Genomic DNA, 24,216 nt, shown 5'->3' with positions numbered 1-24,216 from the left:
CGTACGGCATTTACAATGCACAACAAACAATTGCCACAGCAAACAAATGCAATTTAGCATGAAAAATGTATGCGTTGCCTGCCTGCTATTGTTAGTTGTTGCTGCAAGAGCTGCTATATGGAGTTAAATGTTGCTACAATTTCTGTTTAATACTAACCTGCGAAAAATTACAGCAGACAATGGCCACCAACGGACAACCACAAAAAAACAAAACACCAGTATTTCCTCATGCACCCCGCTTCCGGCTACCCTACGCAATAGGGATGTAATTTTTTCGATATTTGCGATATCCGCATTTTCGGGATTTCACTATTACAGTATCGGGATCCCGGGAATAATACCGAAGTTTATATATTCAGTATTTTGCAAGAACTTAACTCGAAAAAATTGCATCAAAAGTGTTTGAGATTCCTCTTACCATATAATTTCCCCAAACCCATATCTCCTTGCTGAATAAGCGCCGCTCGGCCTGGGTGATTGAATCTTTCAAGGCTTTCAAGTCACATGGGCCCGACGGCATTATACCTGCTCAACTGCAGAAATCTGCGGAGGTATCTTGTCGTTGTCTTCTCCCTATATACGCGAGCTGCATGAATAGGAGCTACTTACCCAGATCTTGGAGGGCTGTGAGAGTTACTTTCGTACCCAAGGCAGGCAAAATCTCACATGTATCGCCTAAGGATTGCAGACCAATCAGCCTTTCAACGTTCTTGCTGAAAGTCCTTAAGTGGGTGATCTGCCTATTGTAAAGGCAGATCGGTAGAGTCTGCCTTGCACACTATTGCTAAAAATATCAAGGTGTCCTTCTCTCAGAAAGACTTCACTGTGGGCACCTTCCCCGACATAGAGGGTCGGAGCCGACGTTATTAGGCTTATACCATCATCTGCCGTGATGATGCAGCCGAGGTAACAGAAGCTTGCGACGAATTCTACCGGGCATCCGCCAACCAATATCTGGTGCAAAACCAACAGCACAGAACCGTGAACGATGAAAGAGACTTGTTGAGGTCCTATGCTCCCGAGAGGAGTGAACAAGGGAACAAAACAATAATAATAGAGTCTCTCTCCCCTCAATAGCGGGCGCTCCGTTGGTGTCTCTGACAGGGTTAAGTAAGAGCTTACGCTGTAACCCAACATTGAGGAGAGAATTAGGAAGGCAACAGTCGCCTTTTACGGTTGTAGAGACTATTGGCAAAAGATGGGGCCTTTCGCCTAAAGCTACGTTTTGGCTTCACAACACAATTGTCTGGTGGAAGTCGCTGGAAAGCACATCAGCTAAGAAGCTGCAGAGGGTCCAAAGGTCTGCTCTTATTGGAATCAGTGAGGCGCTTCCGACCACTCCTACTCCAACGCTCAACACTATGCTGAATGTGGCACCCGTGGGTACTGCAGGAAAAATTACCGCTGCACGCGCCGCAAACAGATTGGGGTGTTCGGGCTACAGACTAGACTTAAGCTATGGATACTCTAGTATTCTTAAAAACTTTGAATTCATCCCCATGGTTCTGGTTGTTTGTGCACTCTCGCTAGGTCGTAGCGGAACTTTCATATTCCCTCAAGGGAGGAGTGGGCGGTGTGTACCATTTGGAGGCAGGGCATGGCAAATATGTTTACGGATGGCTCGAAGTTGGATGGAAGAGTTTGAGCGAGAGTATTCTGTGAGGAGCTCCCCATAAAGCTTAAATTTAGGCTTCCGGACCACTGCAGTGTTTTCCAAGCGGAAGTTGCTGCAATTAAGGAAGCGGTGGATTGGTAGTTTACTTTTGTAATTGCCGTCAAGCATGTAAATATCTACTCCGACAGCCAAGCGGCAATTAGGGCCTTAGCCTCGTTGTTTGTGAATTCAAAATTAGTCGAGGAAAGCCTGACTTATCTGTCGATTGCATCCGAATACCTCGATATTAGGCTCTTTTAAGTTCCCGGTCCCAGCGGAATAGAAGGAAACTGCTGGGCTGTTGAGCTGGCTAGACAGGATACCCTGGAGACGGTTTGGGCAGCCCCTTTATCCTAAGCTACCTTAACCACCAAAAATATTAGGTGCGCAACTAAGTTCTCGCTGTTTGTCAATAGATGCCGCCAGCAGTGTGTGCTAGTCGATTCTAACATAACGTAAACGTCATAAACCAAGCTTAGATATATGGTAAAAAAACTGCTTCGACACATTAGTAATTTTGTTTTGATATCGTATACTTTTGGCTTCATGAAAATGTCTGATTATTTGCCGAATAATCGTCATTTGCGGGAAGTGTTGATTTTCCTCTTTCATTCAAAACAAACGGCGGCTGAAGCGCATCGAGAGCTACAAAAAGTTTATGGAGATGCTGCTTTAAGTGAAACAACGTGCCGAGATTGGTTCCGTCGCTTCAAAGACAGTGATTTTAATGTTGACGCCTGTACGCGTGAAGGAAGGCGAAAAACCTTCGAAGACGCTGAATTGGAGGCATTGCTCAATGAAGATCCGTGCCAAACGCAAGAAGAGCTTACTTCAGTATTAGGAGTTACCCGCCAATCCATACCCAAACGATTGCTTTGGGAATGATTCAGAAACAGGGGACTCGGGTTCCTTATGAGTTAAAACCAAGTGATGTTGAACGTCGTTTTTTCGCCTGTGAATAACTGCTCCAGTGGCAAAAAAGGAAGGGAGGAAGGGTGTTCTTCAGCGCATTGTGACGGGTGATGAAAAATGGATTCATTACAGCAATCCAAAGAAAATAAAGTCATGGGGACTGCCCGGTCTTGCTTCTACGTGGTCGCCTCGGCCGAATATTCACACTGCGAAGGTTATGCTATGTATTTGGTGGGACCAAGTTGGTGTTATTTATTATGAACTGTTAAAACCCAGCGAAACCATCACTGGGGATCGGTATCGACTTCAATTGATGCGATTGACCCGAGCACTGTGCGAGAAGCGGCCGCAATACGCGGAGAGGCATGAAAAAGTGATTCTACAGCATGACAACGCTCGGCCTCACGTTGCCAAACCCGTTAAAACCTACCTGGAAACACTGAAATGGGAAATCCTACCCCACCAGATATTGCGTCGTCCGATTATCACCTGTTCCGATCGATGGCACATGGTCTAGCTGACCAGCAGTTCCATTCATATGAAGACCTCAAAAAATGGCTTGATCCGTAGATAGTCTCGAAAGATGAAAAATTTTACCGCGACGGTATACGAGATCTACCAGAAAGATGGGAGAAAGTAATAGCGGCGATGGGCAATACTTTCAATGATTCACTTGTAACCATTTTTTCAGAATAAAGTTGTATTTTCATAAAAAAAAACAGCGAGAACTTAGTTGCGCAGCTAATAGTTCAATTTTTCTAAGTTATTTTCTTTTATTTTTCTGAGTTATTTCGATTTCGAAATATTTTTTTCAAAATTTCCTCGGAAAAATTTTAAACTCAGCGGTGTATGGCAACTTTTGTGTTGGTACGATCTAATGTCCATATTCGCTATGCTTTTGCTGTAAAAGAACATTTTTCTACCTCCATTTTATATGCCTCCTAAGACACGTCAAATCTAATACCGAAACCCCGGGATTGACATCCCTATTACGAATATATAACTAATTTTGCATGGCAGCTGCTTTCGATGCAGCGGTTGCTGCGGCCAGTTGCAAACGAATTTCCGCCTTAAATAATTAATTGGGTTCACTCTTTGGTGCGTTGAGCCATCGAAGCTTGCTTGCATAAATTAATACTCATCTCCCGGTTTTTAGTTAGATACCACACACACTAATACATGTACACATTTGATAGTATACGGGTACATTTTGCTGACAGCTGAGAGATTAAAAAGTTCGAAATAGTAGGAGGCAGAATTAACAAATTTAGAAAGAGCGAATGCTGAATGGAAATTGTAGGAAATACACAGAAAGGTGATTTAAATTTAGTTAAAGTTTCGCTACAAATTCATTAACGATTGCTTGAGCTTAGTGAGCGGTTTGTCTATTATTTCCTGCGTTTAGCATGCAGGTCTGCAATTCTCAACCAACTTATGAAATAATTTACTGAAAGCCTACACTGCTTGGTTAGCTAAAAGCTGGAACCACTGAGGTCATATTTTAATTAAGAAACAACATTTAGCGGTACTATACTTGAAAGCACCATGCACGTTTGAATATTTAATCAGATCTGCTAAAGGTTGCTGATGGAAAACTTTCTATCGGAAGAACGAATGTAGTTTTGAGGCAAGCCGATTATGAAGAATTCTGTTGAGGTCTCCAAACGGTAACTAGGTACCAAAATCTGGAAATTGTTCGTGCAGATGCACCAATAACATTCCTTGATTTTATTTTTGAACATTAAACGAGTCATTCGTTGCTTTGGACTTATTAAGCCTCCTGCCTTACTCACACTATAACCTGGCCATAGCTATTTTAAGATTAGAGCCAATATTAAAATAGCTGGATATGACGCGGAAAGGAACTTAGGAGCTAAGTTACAACTTTGTCAGGAAATCCTCTGTAAGAAGAATACTTCCTAGTAATACCGCCACTATCGTAAACCATCACCGTTCACAGAAATTTAGAGCAGTAGAAGGAAAGTAACGGCGCACACTGACCACATCGTAAAAATGGTCGCGGGTAGGAGTCTAACAATGCTAACTAACCTCTTAAAAGGATAACGCAACGGTGGTATTTTCCAACGTTGCCCAAAGAGTCGGCAAAGCTATTTATATCTGCAGTAAGGTAATCGGCAAGAGATGGGATTTGGATTATGAGACCGTCGCTCCTTTTCTACGGTGTGATAGTACAGGCTCCAGAACTTGAAGTGTAACCAATTAAAATACCATAAATTTAGTTTGGAAAATTACTTTTATTCAATTCAAAGTAAAAAATGTGTGAAAATAATACAAAATTAAGAATCAATTTACTTTTGCGATATGACCACCTTTTTCAGCGCTTTGAGACTGGTGAATCTTTTAGTTCGGACTTTGCCCTCCAAAATAGTCCCAAGAGAATAATTAATCGGATTCGCGTCTGGTGAATTTGCCTGGTGTGAAGAGCCATTGTGGGGACGTTATGAAGTTTAAAAGGTGTTTTTTAGCCATTCTTGGCTTTGTGAGACGGTGCCGAGCCCTTTTGAAGCGTCCATGGTCTGCCACCGAAATGTTTGTCTGCCCACGGCTTCAAAGCTAACTCGAAAATACTTTCCCGATAATATTTCGCATCTACCTTGACGCCAGGCTCGATGAAAACGATAGGAGACCGCCAATCCGCGTTTACAGCGGTCCATACTTTAAGGCGTTGGAGCTCACGAACAATCGCTAGTGATTTTCCAGCCAAATATAATGCAATCGCACTATTACGTTTCAAATCCATTACTGATTTTCTTGTTTCGCGTTAAATCTCGGCAAAATGCTTCCGCGCCCTTGTAAACAATACTCCAGACTATCATTTAGCCAACTCGCAGACAGTGATACCCGTACATCAGCTGCGCGAGTGGTCTGAAGTTGGTTACACTTCGAGTGTCGGACCCTGTATAGAGGGTAGTCTTTGGCAAAAAGGCTAGTTACGATTAAATTTTATGGTAAAGATGTTACATGGAATGCTACAAAAAGATTGCATGCATCAAAAAGAGGGTCACATCCCTATATCGACAGCACAGTTGTGAACGAACATTCACCTCCCTATTGAAATCGGCAATGGCTTCCAACTTTCCCTACGAACACAAAATTTTGCGATATGGCTGTCGTCGTCGGGGGATGAGAGGATAAAGCACGAGATCAGGAAAAGCGGTTCCATCCAACCGTATAAAGATGGATCTAAGCTCCGTGTGTAAGCTGGGAGTGATGTCTATCTTGAACACCTAACAGACAGGAAAAATCATTTGTAAACGTTGTTGAGATGTAAGTCTTTTCATGACGGAATCTCAATGAATACTAAAAAAATTATGTATTTGGTTTAACAGTAGTCAGGCGATATCTGTAAAAAAATGTTATTGGAAAAAGTACCTCTAATCTGATCACCCTTTAGAAAAAAGTGTCTGCCATTTTTGAGAGCTGGGCGATGAAAAGCCACATCAGATCCTGTGCGACTGTGCAGCTCGGATTTAGCAGAAGATTCGGACTTTCAGATACGTTTCATTCCGCACAAGTTAACTGAGGGCCAAAAATTTCTCAGAATTCAACATTAAAGAGGCGAGAAAAGACGAGAACTTCCTTCACAACATTGTAACTGGTGATGAAACGTGGAGTTTCCAACATGAACCTGAAACTAAGCGTCAAAGTGCAAAATGGAAGGCCCCAGACGAGTCACCATCCAAAAAATCGCGTTTAGAGAAGTCAAAAATCAAGTCGATGCTCATTTGTTTTTACGATTCCAAGGGAATTGTCCACAAGGAGTTCTTGCCAACGGGCCAAACCGTCAATGCAATTTTCTATCTTGGCGTTTTAAAGCTTTTGTTGCATCGCATTCGTCGACTTCGCTTATTGCATGAGAATGCACCATCGATCCACTCTTGTAACTGATTTTTCGACTAGAAATCGCATTTTGATGATTAATTACTCACCGTATTCACCTGATATGGCTCCCTGTGGCTTCTCCCTATTCGGAAAATTGCATTTGGCCATGAAAGGAAAACGTTTTTCGTCCGTAGAGGCCATCCAAAAGGCTTGTACCGACATCCTGAACGACATTCCGGATTCTGATCAATGACCTGAAACACTCCTTCGAAAAGCTTTAGATCGCGCAAAACAGTGTATCGAGGCCAGAGGGGACTATTTTGAATAAACTCGAAGTTATCAGAACAAAGCGCGCCACAAAAAATTGTCTAAATGCAGTTTCTAGCAGGTCAATTCACTTTATCATTTCGGCTGATTTTCGTTTGCATTTCATGTCTCCCAATTTCCAAAAATGCAACTGATTTCGAAAATATCTAACCGTAAACTAAAATTTCTGCCATCTGACGGGTGTTACTTTTTTTTGCTGTCAGAATTAAATAAAATCGGGAGTACTAATTCCAAGTCTACAAGTCTATGGACACCCTGTACACCCTGCACGTTTATTTACTACAACACTTTGCGCATATGCCGCTTAACAAGCAAGCAAACTTCCTAAAGGCGAAACGAAATATGTAAAAACGGAGCCAGTTAAGAAATTGTTGGATAAGATTCGCAACAAAATTTGCTCGTGTGCCTGTGTGTGTCATATGCAGAGAATTCAAGCCGCCGAAAGCTGTACAAGCCACGCATGCATGCAGGCGTTTGTTAGTGATGCTTATATTTATATGCACATATGTGCATATGTATGAATGGATGAACTAACATGAAGGGGAACTCCGTTTTGAAGCACTCAAGCGCTTCATAGACATTCGTAGTTAATATGTACAGAGGCACTCACCATAACAGCATTGTGAGATATTGCAAAGTGTTGACTATTTGTTTATGCTTTAATTATTTATTTTTATTTTTTTATTTTATTTTTATTTACTTATTTTCTTTTATTCATAAATTTTTTTATTTTTATTTTTTTATTTACTTATTTTTTTCACTTATTTTTTATTTATTTATTTTTGTTTTTATTTATTTATTGTCTTTTTTACCATAACAAAAACCATATCACTCGATAGTTTCAAACTTTGTACAAATTTTATAAGAATTCAATAAAGTTTCATCCAAATTTTCAACTTTTTTGTCAGAATTTTTAGAAAAATCTTGAAACACTGTTTTGGAGTCCGTTCAAGTTCGCATTGATTTTAGTTAATCTTGTTTTATTGGCGGTGTTACCTATTTTCTTCTATATAGAAAAAATTCATAATATATGTATTAGGGTGGTCCAAAAATGCATGGGAAAAATTTATATTAAAATTTTTATGCTGCCGCCCCCCATAATGGTAAAGAATAAAAAATAAAAAGACCCGTATTTTTGTTTTTTTAATCAGACCATATTTAATGGTGCCGCCGGGGCTTTGAAATATCCCATGTATTTTGCATGGGAAAAAAATACTTTTTCGTAGATTTCATGTAAAAACCTGGAAAATGAATATATTTTAACCGGATACCTCAGTTTCTCTTCATAATTGGTCAGGGAATAACAACCAATTATGAAATAATTAATTTTTTTGTATTAACTATTTTTTATAGAACCCCAAAAAGCCCCCATAAAACGAAAATCTAAGAAAAAATCGAAAAACAATATTTTATATTACTTTTATGAAAATAGTTAATACAAAAAAAATTAATTATTTCATAATTGGTTGTTATTCCCTGACCAATTATGAAGAGAAACTGAGTTATCCGGTTAAAATATATTCATTTTCCAGGTTTTTACATGAAATCTACGAAAAAGTATTTTTTTCCCATGCAAAATACATGGGATATTTCAAAGCCCCGGCGGCACCATTAAATATGGTCTGATTAAAAAAAAAAAAAATACGGGTCTTTTTATTTTTCATTCTTTACTATTTTGGGGGGCGGCAGCATACAAATTTTTTTTGGACCACTCTAGCATACATATATATATAATATATAGTTATTAAATGTACTCTCTTCTTACTCATTTTGCACCTTTGCCCACATCTCGCTCACGTGCTGTGTATAAATATTGCATTAAAAGTTTTCTCAACAAGATAAATTTAATTGGCGGCAATTTGTTGCAAACATTTTCCCCTACCCACAAGAAAATAAAAAATGAAAAACAAAAACAAAAACAAAAAAAAAATCATTCAAACTTTCTTTGCAGTCCATACTCTCACTTACTACTCTCTTCTTCTTGCACTTCGCCATCTTGTCTATAAAATTCTACTCAGCTTTGTAGTTATTTTTGTTTTTTGTGGGACCTTAAATATGAAATATTTCTGCTTTGCTTGCATGAGATGCCAAGGTACTCATGATGCTGTTCAAGTAAGAGGCCGTGAAAGCGAGGGCAAACTCGACAAAGCATATAACAACAACAACAACCATAGCAATAAGCAAAGTATGCCCAACAACAAAAAAAACAAAACTTAACATTGCAGCAGTCTCAGCATCAGATTTCTAACTGAAAGGACAGCCAAAGGAAATGAAAGTTTGAAAGTCATCAGCTCTCATTCCAGTGCTAGCTCTCATATCTATTTGAATACATATGTATGTCTGTATGCGTGAGCATATATCAATTATGCATATGCATGGGGAGAGACTGTAGTTGCTGTTCATGCGGTTCAGTGTTGTTGCTAAATTGAGATTGTTACTACACTTTACTTCTGTGGTCACTGATGTATCGCAATGGTACTTGAATATTGGGGAAATCTTTTCTGACTTTGATGCAGTAAACTTACGTTTGAAATTACGAGGAAATTAGTGAGAGATCTTCATGAAGTGCTTTTTGCTAGCAATTGAATTTCGCTTCATGATAGCTAACTGCTTTTAATAGGCTGCAAATCGTCTCTTATATTAGATCGACTGAAGTTATGCCGTTACAGCCGGAAAAGAGAAATTGACGCATTTGCGTCTCTTCCAATTTTGGCCATCAACAAGCTTAAATATGTAACAGATCACAGTGGTTTTTGCGGGGATATACAGTAGCGGACTCTAAAGTCGGGACACTCAAAATCTTTAAACATTTTTTTGTATTTTTGCCACCTGAAATCCATGGCGAAATTTATTTTAAGAATCGATATAAATATGTACATCTTGGTACAAAAATTCAGAAGGTGTGGCCAATATCAGACAGTTAACCAGCTCTCAGTGAATTTCAAAGCCTTCCGAGCAACTACTGATTGGATACGTCCGATTCTGTGGATACGTCTGAAATGAGCGAGCAGAATTCTGCTGCCGAGTCCCCGCTGAAATTTAAATTTGAGAAAGACAGCTGCCGTATTATCGTTTTATTACACGAATCAATTCATACCATTTCCCACCACTACTTAAGCATTAAAACCGTGGCTGCTTGAATAGTGCCGAAGCACACCAGCTAGGCGAAAGCGAAACAGCGGAAGAGAATATGCCAAGAAGATTTCTCCTTATTCTTCAGGCAGCTGCTGCCGAAAGGACTCGCAGTAATGCAAAGTCTCACTCCTTAGACATCTAACAGGCAATGTGCGGAAAGAACAATCTTAGAAGTTCTTTCCATGTTCTCCGATCTTCTAGCAGCCAGTAGTATCTCCGACTTTCCACATTGGTGTGCTAGCCCAGCGCTCGCTGAGTTGACACGAAGCTAACTTTTCCAGGAGTAGGTGCTGAAATGATTCCACCTCATCCTCCATACATCCAATACAAAAAGAAGGGCCAAAGAAGTTGGTCTCAGAGCCCATCTTAGCTAAGGAGTCAGAGGTCTCGTTACCCGCGATACCCACGTGTCCCGGGACCCATGTTAGCATCAGGCTATTATGTCTACCGACATAGTTCAGCCTGGATTTACAGTACTTGACTACCTCTGATGTGGTTGGAGGGCTGTCTAAGCGCAGCTTGGCTGTCGCTGCAGACACATATAGATCTGCCTCTGCATCGTTTTTCCACAACAAAGTTCATCGCTTCTTGAACTGCATACACCTCCGCTTGAAACACAGATGCATGCATTCCAGGAGCAAAGTGCAGTTTTGTCCCGCTGGATTCCACGTAGACCCCAGAGCCGGAGCCATGCTCGGTCCTGGAGCCATCCGTAAAAATGCGAAAACAGTGTCTGCCGGGCTCATTTTCTGAGTCTCCCCACAACTGAGCCTCTGGTAGCACTACACTGTATCTCTTTTCAAGTACGACTCTTGATGGCAAGGAGTCAAGGGGCATGGAGAGAATCGTTGGATCGATGTCCTTGCCTTCTCTGTGTTCCAATGCCGGACAAGGGCCGTACAAGTTCCCACTGTGTTTCAGTCTGCAGATGGCCTTCAAGGCCTCTCCTTGGATGAAAGTATCAAGTGGTGGTAAACCAATCAGAGCATCTAGTGCCGGGCCTGAAGTAGTCGGAAAAGCTCCGGTGCAACAGATGGCCACAGTGAGTTGTAGTCTCGATAAGGTCCTCCTGACTACCACTAGAGAGAGTCTACTCTTCCAGACCACTGATGCATAGGTAATAATGGGTCTTATCATAGCCGTGTAGATCCATAATACCTTGCTAGGAGAGAGACCCCACGTTTTCCCAAAGACACCTTTGCACTGCCAGAAAGCTGTCAGTGGTTTGGATGTCTTTGTTTCAACGTGTGATTTCCATAGGAGCTTACTATCGAGTATTACTCCAAGATATTTAATTTCCTTGGATAGCTGGATTGTGACTCCTTTTAGCTTTGGCAGAACGAGTCCATCAAGCTTCCTCCTTCACTTCTACTTGACGAAGTAATGCCGTCTTATCAGATGCAAAGTAATATTCGTCAGAACTGTCACTATTTAACGTATCATCTCTAGATTGCTTAGCCATCGTGTTTAGGATAAAATATAAAATATATGAAAAGCCTGCTGGTTCTCACATCGTAAGTTTACATTATAAGGCAGATAAGACTTTGGCCCCTAATGTCTTTCAATGAAATGGTGACTCTTTTACTATACCTATGCGTATCTTATCACTCAGAGTGACAGACGCCACAAGTCTTGCAGCTACGAACTAATTTGGGCGGCTATAAGCCGACACGCGTCCGGAACGGTGAAACGGCTTGGGTGGGCGGCTATATGCCGACACTCCTCGCCAAAGAGGATTATTCGCCGGCATAAGCCTATTCTTTCAAAAGTGGCTTATAGATTATATTGTAAATACTTTGCGTTTTATCGAGAAATAAAAAATACGTTACTTCACCAGTAGAATACTCGTATATATTTGGATGAAGCACCCCTATCCGAACAACCTTTACGTTTTTAAGTGCTCATAATTCTTCATTTTGCTTCAAGCCAATATTTGCATGTAAAAATATCTTAATTTCATTCGTCTTCATTCCCTTTTATCTCTCCACTCCACAGAATTCCTACTTTCTGATCAGCAACAACACAATGTATTGGGCGTACTCGGGTTCCTGCGCTTGCTGCTACCATTAATCATACATGGATTCCGCACTGATTGTCCGGATGATTGCGATGATGGCCACAGCCCACAAACACACGTTGGAATCAATAAAAGCAAAGCAAACAGCTCCATCAACACCGGCACTCAGCGAACGCACACACGTGCACATACACACACGAATACAACAAAGGTTGGTGGAAGCAATGCACCAACATCATCAACGGCAATCAACACTGAGTGCAGGCAAATTATTGAGATTTTCGATTATTGTTTGCATTTGTTGAACATCAGCAGTGCTTCTCAACATTCCATCATAAATGCCGCACTTGAGGTCATCAATGCAGTACTGCAGGCACTCGATGTGGCAAACAACAGCATCAACGGCAGCAGCAGCAGCAGCAGCAACCATGGCAACAATAATAATAATAGCAAAAATAGCAGTAACAACAAACACGATCTCGTAAAAAGTTTGCAAGCAGCTCTGTGTAATCAACAATTGCAACATACCGAGTATCTGCGGCGAAGGAAATCATTAAAGAATCAAATATTCCAATTGAGAAATTATGAAGTGTCAGCCACAGTGCCAAGTGAGAAGATGGCACCATCAGCAGCAGCGGCAGTGAAGTCAGAGCTGCCGACAGCCACATGGCAAAAAAGGAGTGGAGGGGCTGCAGACAAACTCATCACTGCATTGGCTGGAACAGCCGTTGACAGCGAAGGTGAAGGTAAGTCAAGTGTTTCTCTGGTTTGCTTGCTCGAGGTGTTGGTGCTGTGGTGTTGGCATTGTTGTTATTGGGGTGGCATATAAATTAGGAATGCAAAATATTGCAAATATAAAAGCGCAGCAGCCACGGCAGGAACTATAAAAAAAGACAAAAATAGGAACGTCAAGTAGAGAGGCAATCACATGGCGCTGATGTTGCTGCTCTACAAACATCAACTACTGCTTCGTCAGTAGCACCAACAACGAGGGAGGTGTGCAACCACTTTCTCGTCAACATTATTGTTGAAAGCTGGTGACTTGAGTGCTCACCGTTCGACAGTGACTTTGGTATAGTGACTTGGTGGCGCGTTTCTTGATGATGTCAACTTGTTGTCGGCCAGCGTTGATGATGGAAGTAATGCAAATAATGGGAAATCTACTGTTTTTTAATTCAACTTATTTACCTCCTTACACTTCACTTCACTGCGTGCTCGACTATGCTCGAATGTGCTCGACTGTGCTCGAGTGAAGGACAAGTTGCTCAGCTCGTGTTTGTCTTCGACGTGCTATTTGTTATTGTAAGCGCTTTTTTTGTTGAGTTTGTTTGTTACTTGGTGATGAGCGTTTTTGTTTTAGTGTAAAAAGATAATTCTTCTTGGGGTTATTTGTTGGGTGATTTTGTACGTTGCATTGCTTGTTGGTGCGTTGTTCGGTTGATAAAAGTACTCAAGCCAATTTATTCACACGAAAAGTAGCGTGTAATTGCGGTGCAACGGTGCATACGTCACGTGATGGTTTTGTTTGGGTTGCAAATAGTTTGGTTGTGCAAGATAATGGGCGAAGGTTGAGCGTAAAATGAATTGTGCCAGCGTAAGAGTTTTTTTCTTTCGAGCTCCATTAAGTTTCTCTTTAATCAAATTTACTCAGAAAGGTCAGAGATTTGGTGATTTGTTAAGCTCTCTGATTGTTCAATTCAGCTAATTTTTATGTTTTACGGTCTGTTTGCGAATGCGTTTAACTACTTTTAACCGTTTGTATCGGGATAATGCCGATCCACACATATCTAAAAATTGTTTGCTGGAATGTTGGCACAACTGTCCTCTACAGTGTCGCAGAGTTTGAGCCTGATCTGTCAATTAGCTTGTTTTTGGCATTTAATTATATCAGTCAACCGCAGGTGTGCTCTGTGAGTTGCACTATGGAAAAAATATCGAGCAAAAAATTTCTCTTAAATTTTGTGTTTTGGACGAGATTTCCTGTGCCGAATCGTTTACCGAAATGTTCCAAAAAGCCTATGGCGAGTGTGCTTTATCAAGAACACGGGTCTACGAGTGGTATAAGGCTTTTGCAGAGGGCCGAGAAGTCGTGGAAGATTTGCCCCGATCTGGTCGCCCATTAAAGTCTTCAACGGATGAAAACGTCGACAAAGTCAAGGAAATGGTGCTGGAAAACCATCATTTGACGTTTGACGAAGGTGGCTCGTGACCTTAGCGTGTCTCACGAATCAATTCGCAGCATTTTACACCATCAATTGGGCATGAGACGCATGGCTGCTCGACTCGTTCCAAGAGAGTTGAATTTCTTTCAAAAAATTCATCGGAAGAAGGTGGCTGAAGACATGCTTGAGCAAGTGCATTCGGACCCAATGTTTATCTAACGCATCCGGGCATCATAACTGGTGATGAGACGTGGGCATATGAGTTTGGCATGCAAAACAGTCAACATGCAACCAGGTGGCTGAATGGCGCTATCCACATGAGTCGAAATCCAAAAAACCACGTCACAGTCGGTCAAAAGTAGAAGTCTCTCTACTCGTGTTCTATGATTATCTTGGCTTTGTGCACTCGGAGTTCGTTCCAAATGATTCTACGGTAAATAAAGAATATTATTTGGAAGTTGTGCGACGTTTGAGAGAGAATGTGCGAAGGAAACCGTCCCATTTGTGGAAAGAAAACTCATGGATCTTGCACCATGATAACGCACCGTCTCACAAGGCTCATATTGTGGCTCACAAGTCTCATATTATGAACACTTTTTAGACCAAAAACTCGACAAATATCATCGAACAACCACCGTATTCACCGGATTTAGCCCACTCTGACTTTCTTTTTCCCAAAACTTAAATTGCCACGCCGTGGACGCCGCTTTGAGTCAATAGAGGCCATTAAGGAGAACTCGCTAAAGGAGCTCAAGAAGATTCCTTCAAACGCGTTTGAAAGGTGCTTTGATGACTGGACTAAACGTTGGCTTTGCTGTGTATTGAAGGCGACAAAATACTATAAATTTTAATGATTAACAATTATTTTGCTTTTTATTAAACAATCCCCGGTGCTTTTTTGACAGAATGGAAAAACAAAACGAGATTCTTCACTTAATTTTTTATATAACGGTAAGTACTTACAGTAACATACAAATACAGGAACTAAAAAGTCTGCGTTCGCATTGTTTCTTTTAGTAATACCGTTATTTTATTAAGAATTTTTCTCATGTGGAATATATCCACATTGAACTCGTTGCAATTCATCCGACAGATAGTTTAACTTATAGAAACCTGGCAGTGTCCAGATATAACAGATCGAATCAGAATAATAATCAGGATATCAGATAAAAAAATCGATAAGTACTAATATAGTGAGTAGTTTATTACCAAAGACACCGTGGTTAGATTCAAGCTTATCGAAGAGGCTGTTTTCATTATAGAAACGCCTATCGTTGTAGGCGGAGTTATTCTTATTGGAATTACTTAAAATGGAATTTATTAAATAAAGCTTAAAAAATCGTCCTACGTGAACATCTTCTACTCAGCCGCCTGACAAAAAAGAAAAGAGTTCGAACAGATGTTCTGTGAGCACACCCACGAAATTCGAGGGCTGATTTTGTCATTTTCGAACCAGGGTACAAAATCATCGTTTAAATTGGCTCTAAGTGACGCAAGCGAGAGAATTAATTCTAAAAAGCGCGAGCTAATGCCATCCATAATGTCATTTGATTCTATGGCATGGACTCACTTTACAAATTAATCGTTAGTGGCAGCATCAAACGTAAATTCAGTAGAGTCTGAATCATTGTAAGGGGTAATCAATTTATAGGTACCGGATTTTAAATTGAAATGAAACAACGAAAACTCTTATTGATTTTAAAGATAATCCCTTTCAATTGTTGGCCGCAACTGCGCCGTAATTCAGCCGTCCGTAAACACCAATTTCGAATTGCTTGCTGGAGGACTTCGGTCGGTATCTCGTGAATAACTTTAGTACTTATTATTTATTACTTACTATTTATCATGGCGCGTTAGCGTTCACCATTCACTGTTATATTGGCGCTAGCCTCGTCTTTGATGAAATATGGGCCGATGGTTCCTCCAACCCATAGACCGAACCAAACAGTTGTTTTCAATGGATGTAATGGTTGTTCTTAGTTCGTTTGCAGGGGTCGTCATCACTATAGGAAGTTCTCATCCGAGGCTTTGTACATGTTTTCATTGCGGGCACAACCAGCTATCCTGGGATACTTCGCCTTCTCACGTTGGCTCACTCCCGAACGGGCGTTCGGAAGCTACCCAGAGAATACTTGAGCTAATCCCGGAAGTTGTAAGCCGATGGCGAGTATCGCAGACGATGGAACGATGAGCTGTATGAGCTTTACGACGACATAGATATAGCGCAGCGAATAAAGATTCAGCGGCTACGTTGGCTGGGTCATGTCGTCCGAATAGATACAAAGGCTCCGGCTCTGAAAGTGTTCGATGCGTTACCAGCTGGTGGTAGCAGAGGTAGAGGAAGGAGAAGGACTTGGCTTCACTTGGTTTGTCCAACTGGCGCCGGTTAGCATGAGAAAGAAACGGCTGGCGCGCTTCATTAAACTCGGCCAAAATCGCGTAAGCGGTTATTGCGCCAATTAAGAGAGGAAGAAGAAGAATTGCTGTTCTTGAATGGGTTCGGGTTGCTCTTCAGCCCAATTGCGGCAGTTTTGCTTATTGACGTAGTCATTAGACCAAAAGCGGACCTCACCGCTGAACAACATAATCTGACCTGAGCGCGCGATGAACACTTCACAGAGCGTCGATTTTCGTAACCCTATTTTACGATTTCTTTACGTTGTTGAGACGTAAATCTTTCCACGATGAAATGCCAATGAATACTGACAAAAATTATGTATTAAGCTTGACAGTGGTCACTCGTGATCTGTCACAAAAACCCTATTGGAAAAAGTACCTCTAATCTGATCACCCTTTATATGGCGAAATATTTATTTGCTTATTTACTCCTATAAAATATGAGTTTATCACATTGGCATCAACAATGCAGGGTTTCTTATCCTTAGCGCAGACTCCCATTCAATTTATCTTTTCCACAAAACATTGGAGGGAACAACAAAATGAAATCTAGTTTCAAGATACGCTTGTTTCGTCTGACGCGTAGGTAGGTTTGTTGTTATTTCCTTAAGTTTTTTTATTGTTTCCAACGATCATCAGTGGGATTCCGCTTCCTGTTTTTTTAAGGCGTCTTTCGCTTTTTTTTATAAGTTGGAGAATGAGTTTAGTGAACCATGGCTTTCTTTTGTCAAAAACTTTAATGTTTCAAATAGGGACTCCGAGGTGCTAACCGCAAAAAAATTTACTCACATTTGTCTCTGACATAATATATCTGAACGCCAAGTAATTACCGACTTTCACTTTATCAAATTCTGCATTCATCATCATCTTCATAGCATCACAGTTCGGGGTGAGCCATTGGTTCCGTTAAAATTCGCTCCCATAGCTTCCAATTCGCCTTCGGTGCCAACTCTCCATCCTCTTCTCGGCCGGCCTCTTCTTCTGCCACGTTGTGCATTTGTTTCGCAGGTCTTTTTTATAGCTCTATCGTTGCTAAATTCTGTATAATAGCATAAAAATATCAACCCATGGCCAGATACTACAGCTAACGTAAATCTTGCTTACGTTGCTAGTGACACTCAAGCCAAAAAGGTCTCACATATGTAATTGCCTTACAACGCGGAACAAACACTGCGAATCCTGTTGAATATTTCTAAGCAATAGTAATGCCACTACGATTAAGCAAAAATAGCATTATAGTTCCACAGGAGTTTAATGTGATCTATCATAAATTTTCTACTGAAAGGATTACCGCTAATTTGATCACACCTGTCAAGTGGAAAGAATGCGGATTAAAGGCGCCTTAAGCTCATAGTATCAGTTTAGCTATAGAAGATAAAATTCAGTGTACTCTCTCCTAACGGACACCTAATTTAAGCCGGCACCTTTCACACAAACGGACACTTTTTGCAGTATATACCACAAATCTTTAAAAAGTTTCAAAAATTGTTTTCTCTTGACTGGATAACACTACCGTAACGCTCTAACCCTCCCATAGCATATTATTAATTATTAACTTTTTTACACTTTTCTCATAAACGGATACCTCTCATAACCGGACAAATTTTTCAGTCCCTTTGGTGTTCACTTAAGAGAGAGTACACTGTAATAAGATAGCACTAAAGACGTGGTGCCAGCAAGAGAAAGCGGACAGCCGAGGTAATAGCGCAGACACACCACTTTAGCGGAGTCCTCAAACAGCTGTGTGATCCTTCCGCCAGCGAAATGTGACACACAGATGGGTCTTCAAGCAGTAAGAAGGCGTTGTTCCTAAGCAACGACTGGTGGGCATTCCCACTACTTGGGACTTCTAGCGGCGGGCTAATCACCTACCCTGACATAAAGCATACATAGATTAACGAAACCAACGCAAGACAAGTCTTGTCAAGGCCCTATGCACCCGAGAGAAGTGAACAAGGAAAAAAATGACTTTTCTAAAAAAGAAAAGCAAGACATCAGCCTGTGATGTCACGAAACTTTTTTTTAGGTGGCCCTCTTTGCTGTGCCATTTCAAAGGGGGTGAATATTACTAACCATTTTCGATTGTTTCAGGCGCCTCGCTACACTGAGCCTAATTTAACACAAGCCACGTTTGCGCTACTTCAATTCTAATTTCACACACATACATACATACATATGTACATATGTATCTTCATAAATTCTTTTCATCCTTTCAGTTGTACTGCGAAGAGCACCAAACATTCGATATGCAGGTCGCAGCGTCAGTGAATGCGTTGTTGACGAAGATGATGATGAGACGCATAGAACCGCATTGTCAACAGATTTGGTTACCGTTGTGCATACTGATGCCGACGCCGATGTCGTTAGAGGAGATGTCTATGCTGATGGCGTTGTTGGTGTGCTTGTCGATGTGGATGACGATGACTTTACAACATTTTCGGAAATAAATGAACCACAACAGCTTAGAGCATCAACGGCAGTTGCGATGGTGCCATCATCGTACGCGCTCACAACAACAATTGATGTTGATAATCTGATTGATGCAATCGAAGCGACGACAACAACGCCAATGACAACAACGGAAGTCTCCGCTGCTCCCGCAAGCAGCAATCCCACTAATATTAGCGCTATGCACACAAAAATGCAAGGCATGCAACCGCAGAGCCAACAACAGCAGCAACAACAACAACAACGACAACCTTTAACCGCGCAGCAATTGCTCGAGAGGCAGGTAGAACCGCAAAATTTGCTTACTGCTCCCGCACAAATTGAACCTGCTGGCGTTGGTGGCGGCGGTGATGACAAATCACAACATTTGAGTGACATCGACAATGAATCCTTCAATAGCATTGATTTTGATGCGGAAATCACCATAGCTGGCATGAGCGGCGCAGGCAGCGGGGATGGCTCGCCAACAGCAGGCAATGCAGAGCGTACAAGCGGTGAAGCTGCTGCTGCTGCTGCCTCTACTACTACTTCTTCTGCCGTCGACAGTGCTGCCGGCAACAAATTGAGCAGCAGCAGTGATACAATTGGCTCGTTCTTTAACAATTTGATTTCGAATGCAGGTGAGCTATTTTCCGTGAAGCAGCAAAGGGCAATAATGCGGCTGCTAGCGTAAGTTGAAATGGCAGCAGGCTTGCTGCTATTTATTGTTGTTGTAGGCACAATGTCTTTTTCGTTTTTTGTATTAAAATTTTTGTTTTGCATCACATTTCCAACTGATTGACGACTACAACGTGTGCAGTAAATTTTTAGAATTTTTTTAGTTTGTTGTGTTGAAGATTTTAGTGGAACTCTCTCTCTGATAAGTTGTTTATTTGCTAATTTTGCTGAAGAAGCGGATGCATTCGCTTTAGTTTTTCGAAGGGGTGGGTAATAGAAAATAATATATATAAAAATCAGATTCGAAAATTTATAATTCAGTTTTTACAAGCTTTTTTTTATAATTGCTGCTAAAGTTCGGAAGCGCGACGAATCACCAAGTTTTAACTATTTTTGTGTTTTTATTTTTTTGTTTTTATGTTATAAAAGTATGGCGTGTTCTAACTCAAAAGCTTTGTATATGATTCAGAAAAAGTTATAAATTAAAAAAATTTGTCATCAACATTTTTAAGAATATTTTTGCCTTTATATGGAAGAAAATTCTTACCACCTCAGCGAAAAAAATTGTCAAAAATCAGCAAGAATTTTTAGCCACTTGAAACTGGCACTTTGTTATACTAAAACTGAATGGAATATAAAACTGCATACCCCGTTTTTTTATTTATTTTTTAAGTTGAAAATTTTGATGTATTTTTTTTTATTTTCTTAAATTTTTTTGAATTAGACAAAAAGTTTGTAGCTTTGAGTTATATCGTTTTTGTTGTAAAATGCACTCTAATTTTATACAAAAAACAAATAAATGAAATCGAAAAAAATAAAAATAAATACTTGAAGTCGTTAAAAAATCTCGACGCTTTTTGACAATTTTTTTGGCTTTATATGGAAGAAAATGCTTACCACCTCAGCGAAAAAATTGTCAAAAATCAGCAAGAATTTGTAGCCACTTGAAACTAGCACTTTGTTATACTAAAATTGAATGGATTATAAAATTGCTTACCCCGTTTTTTTATATTTTTTTAAGTTGAGAATTTTGATGAATTTTCGTTAGTTTGTTAAATTTTTCTGAATTTCGCAGAAAGTTTCTAGCTTTGAGTTATATTGTTTTTGTTGTAAAATGCACTAGAATTTTATACAAATAAAAATAAAAAATGAAAACGAAAAAATAAAAATAAATAGTTGAAGCCTCACAAAAATCTCGTCGCTTTTTGACACGTTTTTAGCCTTTATGTGGAAGAAAATGCGAAAAAAAATGTCAAAAATCTGCAAGAATTTTTAGCCACTTGAAACTTGTCAATTAATATTAAATGGGCTATAAAATTGCATACCCAGAATTTTTCCAAAAAAAAATTTTTTTTTAAGCTAGAAATTTTGATGGACTTTTGTTTTTAATTTGTTACATTTTTCTGAATTTCGCAGAAGGTTCATAGCTTTGAATTATATACAATAGTTAAAAAAAATAAATTAATCCAAAAAATTAAAATAGTTAACAATTCGTAATTCGTCCCGCTCCTATTATTTTGAACACAGGCGTACCAGATAAAGCAAAGAATTGTGCTTTGTATATCAACCTGTTAATCCATCTGTTTGCTCCATGAACAATTTACCCAACCAGAGCTTAAACTTTCACGGCTCACCCATTTTCAAAACGAATTTAATATTGGCTGTTCAAGTTTATTTTAAACGGCTTTTTTTCTAACTTTTAGGTTAAACAAAAAATTCTTTCAATATATTTTTCTTCCCAAGCTACAACTTTTCCCCATTTTTGAGAGAGCGCATGAATTCCGTGCTAACGGAATCGCTCATCATACGATGCTAAGAACCAAATTCACCTTCCACTGAAGTGAAGCGTATTCTAGGCAAGGCATTCTGCACTTAACGAAAGGTAGTCGGCGATAGTCAGAAGAAGCCTATTCTGGACCCTACCTAAGTTCTGCAGGCGCAATGTAAGAACCTGCCGACTCACTACCAAAGATTCTGCAAGCTCCTTTTGAGCTTGACAGGGTGTTCATGCAAAAAAATCTCCAATTCAGTGGCTTGAATGAGCAGCGTCATTCTCGCTTAATTCACAACCACCATTTTTGAGCCATCTAAACCAAAATTCACAATTTGCAAGTGATGCCTTTTTTTTCGAATCTATAGATGACTCTTTTCAAGTTACAAAATTGTAAAGTTTCCAGCGAACGGCGGCCGCCGTAGCCGAATAGATAGGTGCGTGACACTCCCATTCAGTAGTGCGTAGGTTCGAATCTCCGTGCATGAAACAGCAAAATGAAAAAGTTTTTTCTAGCTGTCGTTTCTCGTCCGAGTGCATGCCTGCCTTGAAAAAGCTTTTCATAAAACCGTGAGCTTGTTGTTAACTCAGCGCGCTCTGGGAAAGAACATCACTTGAGTGCACATCCAACGCTAACAAAGACTCTGCTCTCGAATTGTGTAGTGGTCGTTTTGGGACTTTGACGTTAGGTACCGACGCGGTGAGATACCTGGTATTAATTCGAATCCTTTTTGTAACATCTAGCGGGAGGATGAGATGGACGCCACCTTCTCAGCTGTCTTGTTTTAGGCTAATATTTACGCATCTTTGATCCTCATTTTTTGCTACATCTGCGGATATAGCAGGTTCAGATCCCCGTTATCTGGATCAGCTATCAGATCAGTTAATACTACCTTAAGTTGTAATCGTTCCGTCTTTTGATAACCCTCCAACCTCCCACCATCCCCTCTATAATTTCTCCTTCCTTCCTTCCTTCTTCCTGTTTCTTCACGCTTTTCCCTTTGCAATAGTATTACAAGTCGTCGATTCATCACCCAAGTGGGCCCTCTTATGTGCAACCAGATAACTTAACCTAACTTATTGAACCACCCTCGTGTATTGCCTTATTTCTGTCACTAATAAAAAATGAGTTCGAATTTAGAGAAAGAAAAATTTATATTAATTCGATTATTATAGAGTTGTTTGCGCTGTCGATTTAAAAACAAAAATCACCCGGAAACCATTAATGGATGTGTTGGTAATTTTTACCAAAAATATTAAAACAAAGCATTGTTACACAAATGATTCCAGTTCCTTGGTTTTTACCACAAATGGCATACATTAAATTTCTATTAATTTAGAAGTTCTTTTAAATTTAAATGTGTATCGGGTGTTATACACACACACAATAACACGCTGGTTCATGCGAATGCAAGCTTCTACCAAATCTGTCGCTGCACGCGATGGATTTGTATTTCCTGACAGATTAAAAGAATGAATTTTAAGGCGTGCTGTAGTTTCACTAGCATACATACATATCTGCATTAGGGTGCATCACTCCACAAAACAAAATTGGCACCGTTGTTCCTTCGGAATCAAAAAATCTATTACATTTTAAGACTTCCTTCAAAATACTTCGGAAAAATATTGAGATTTAAAAAATTTTAAATTTGAAACAAAAATAAATTTGGTACTGATTTTCTTCGGAGTCAAAAAAATGTATTACATTTTAACACTTCCACCAAAATATTTAGAAAAAATATTATTGTAAGATTTAAAAAAATTTCTAAATTGAATAAAAATAAAATTGGTTTTCTTCGGAGTCAAAAAAATTTATTACACTTTAAGTCTTCCAACAAAATATTTCGGAATAATATTAAGATTAAAAAATTTTAAGTTTGAAAGAAAGATAAAATTGGTAATGTTTTTCCTTCGGAATAAAAATCTGTTACATTTAAAGACTTCGGTAACATATTAAGATTTAAAAAAATTTCAAATTTGAAAGAATCTCAAAAAATTAGTCTTTATAAATAAAATTAGTTTTTAAAAAGTTTTTTTTCCGAAAACTCACCTCAGATGATGGAAGAGTTTAAGCTTCAAAGGCTTGCATAAAAGTTTTGAAAAATTTTTCCAGCGGAATAAAAAAAAAAAATTATAAGGCTTTTGATGTTGTTTTTGTCTTTCTTGGAAGAAAGGTTGAAGAAAAACTTTAATAATTTAGCCAAATCTTGATCAATTTGGATTTGTACCGGAAGATCTCTATTGGAAATCTATTTTCTTACACTTCAAATTTCTTCGCATATTTTATGTGATTTTACGTGAAAAACTTGAAAAAAACTTCTATGAAAAAAACTTTTATGAAAAAAGTAAATTTTAATATATTGTTTATAAGTCATCAAAAGCATTTGCGTCTCAGTTTTGTTGGATTTTTTTCTGAATTCAAACGTAATAGTGTGCATATATTATATGTAATATTATATATTTATGTACTATATGTATATTTGTTTATTTTTTTATAAAAAAAATTTTAATTTTATATTATTTCTGATGGTTTTATTCTTAAATCGTAATATTTTTTCGCAATATTTTGACGAAACTCTTAAAAAATCCGAAATTTTATAATTGCGGCGAAAAAGCCGCACCCTTATGCCCATACATACCTGCACGCATACATATGCAGACACGGGTATCTAATTTTTTTCCCAAAAAAGATGACTACCGTGAAGTATCTTACAAGAACCCAGGAACGAGGCGCAAAAGTTCTAATTAAGTGCATGACGACGCGACGTGACAGCACAGGATGAGTGGAGTGGCTGCATTTGTATAGGTATGCATGTTTACATATACAAGGGTCGTTTGAAAAGTTCATGCAAAACATAAAAACTACTAACAGTCTGCGTCAAAAAAAAGGAAC

General features: G+C 39.4%; 1 protein-coding gene across 1 annotated transcript in view; it reads left to right on the top strand.

Moving 5' to 3' along the window:
* LOC129241666 (uncharacterized) overlaps window positions 1-24,216 on the top strand; it is a 296,838-nt gene that overhangs the window by 12,070 nt on the left and 260,552 nt on the right. The window contains exons 5-6 of the mRNA XM_054878126.1: window positions 11,867-12,634; window positions 18,664-19,515. Of these exons, the coding sequence (XP_054734101.1) occupies window positions 11,867-12,634; window positions 18,664-19,515 (1,620 nt within the window). The remainder of the gene's footprint in view (window positions 1-11,866; window positions 12,635-18,663; window positions 19,516-24,216) is intronic.

Source organism: Anastrepha obliqua, chromosome 1 (assembly GCF_027943255.1).
Source record: "Anastrepha obliqua isolate idAnaObli1 chromosome 1, idAnaObli1_1.0, whole genome shotgun sequence".
NCBI lineage: Eukaryota > Metazoa > Arthropoda > Insecta > Diptera > Tephritidae > Anastrepha > Anastrepha obliqua.
The sequence above is the reverse complement of the archived record's forward strand: the minus strand, read 5'-3'. Positions and strand labels throughout refer to the sequence as shown.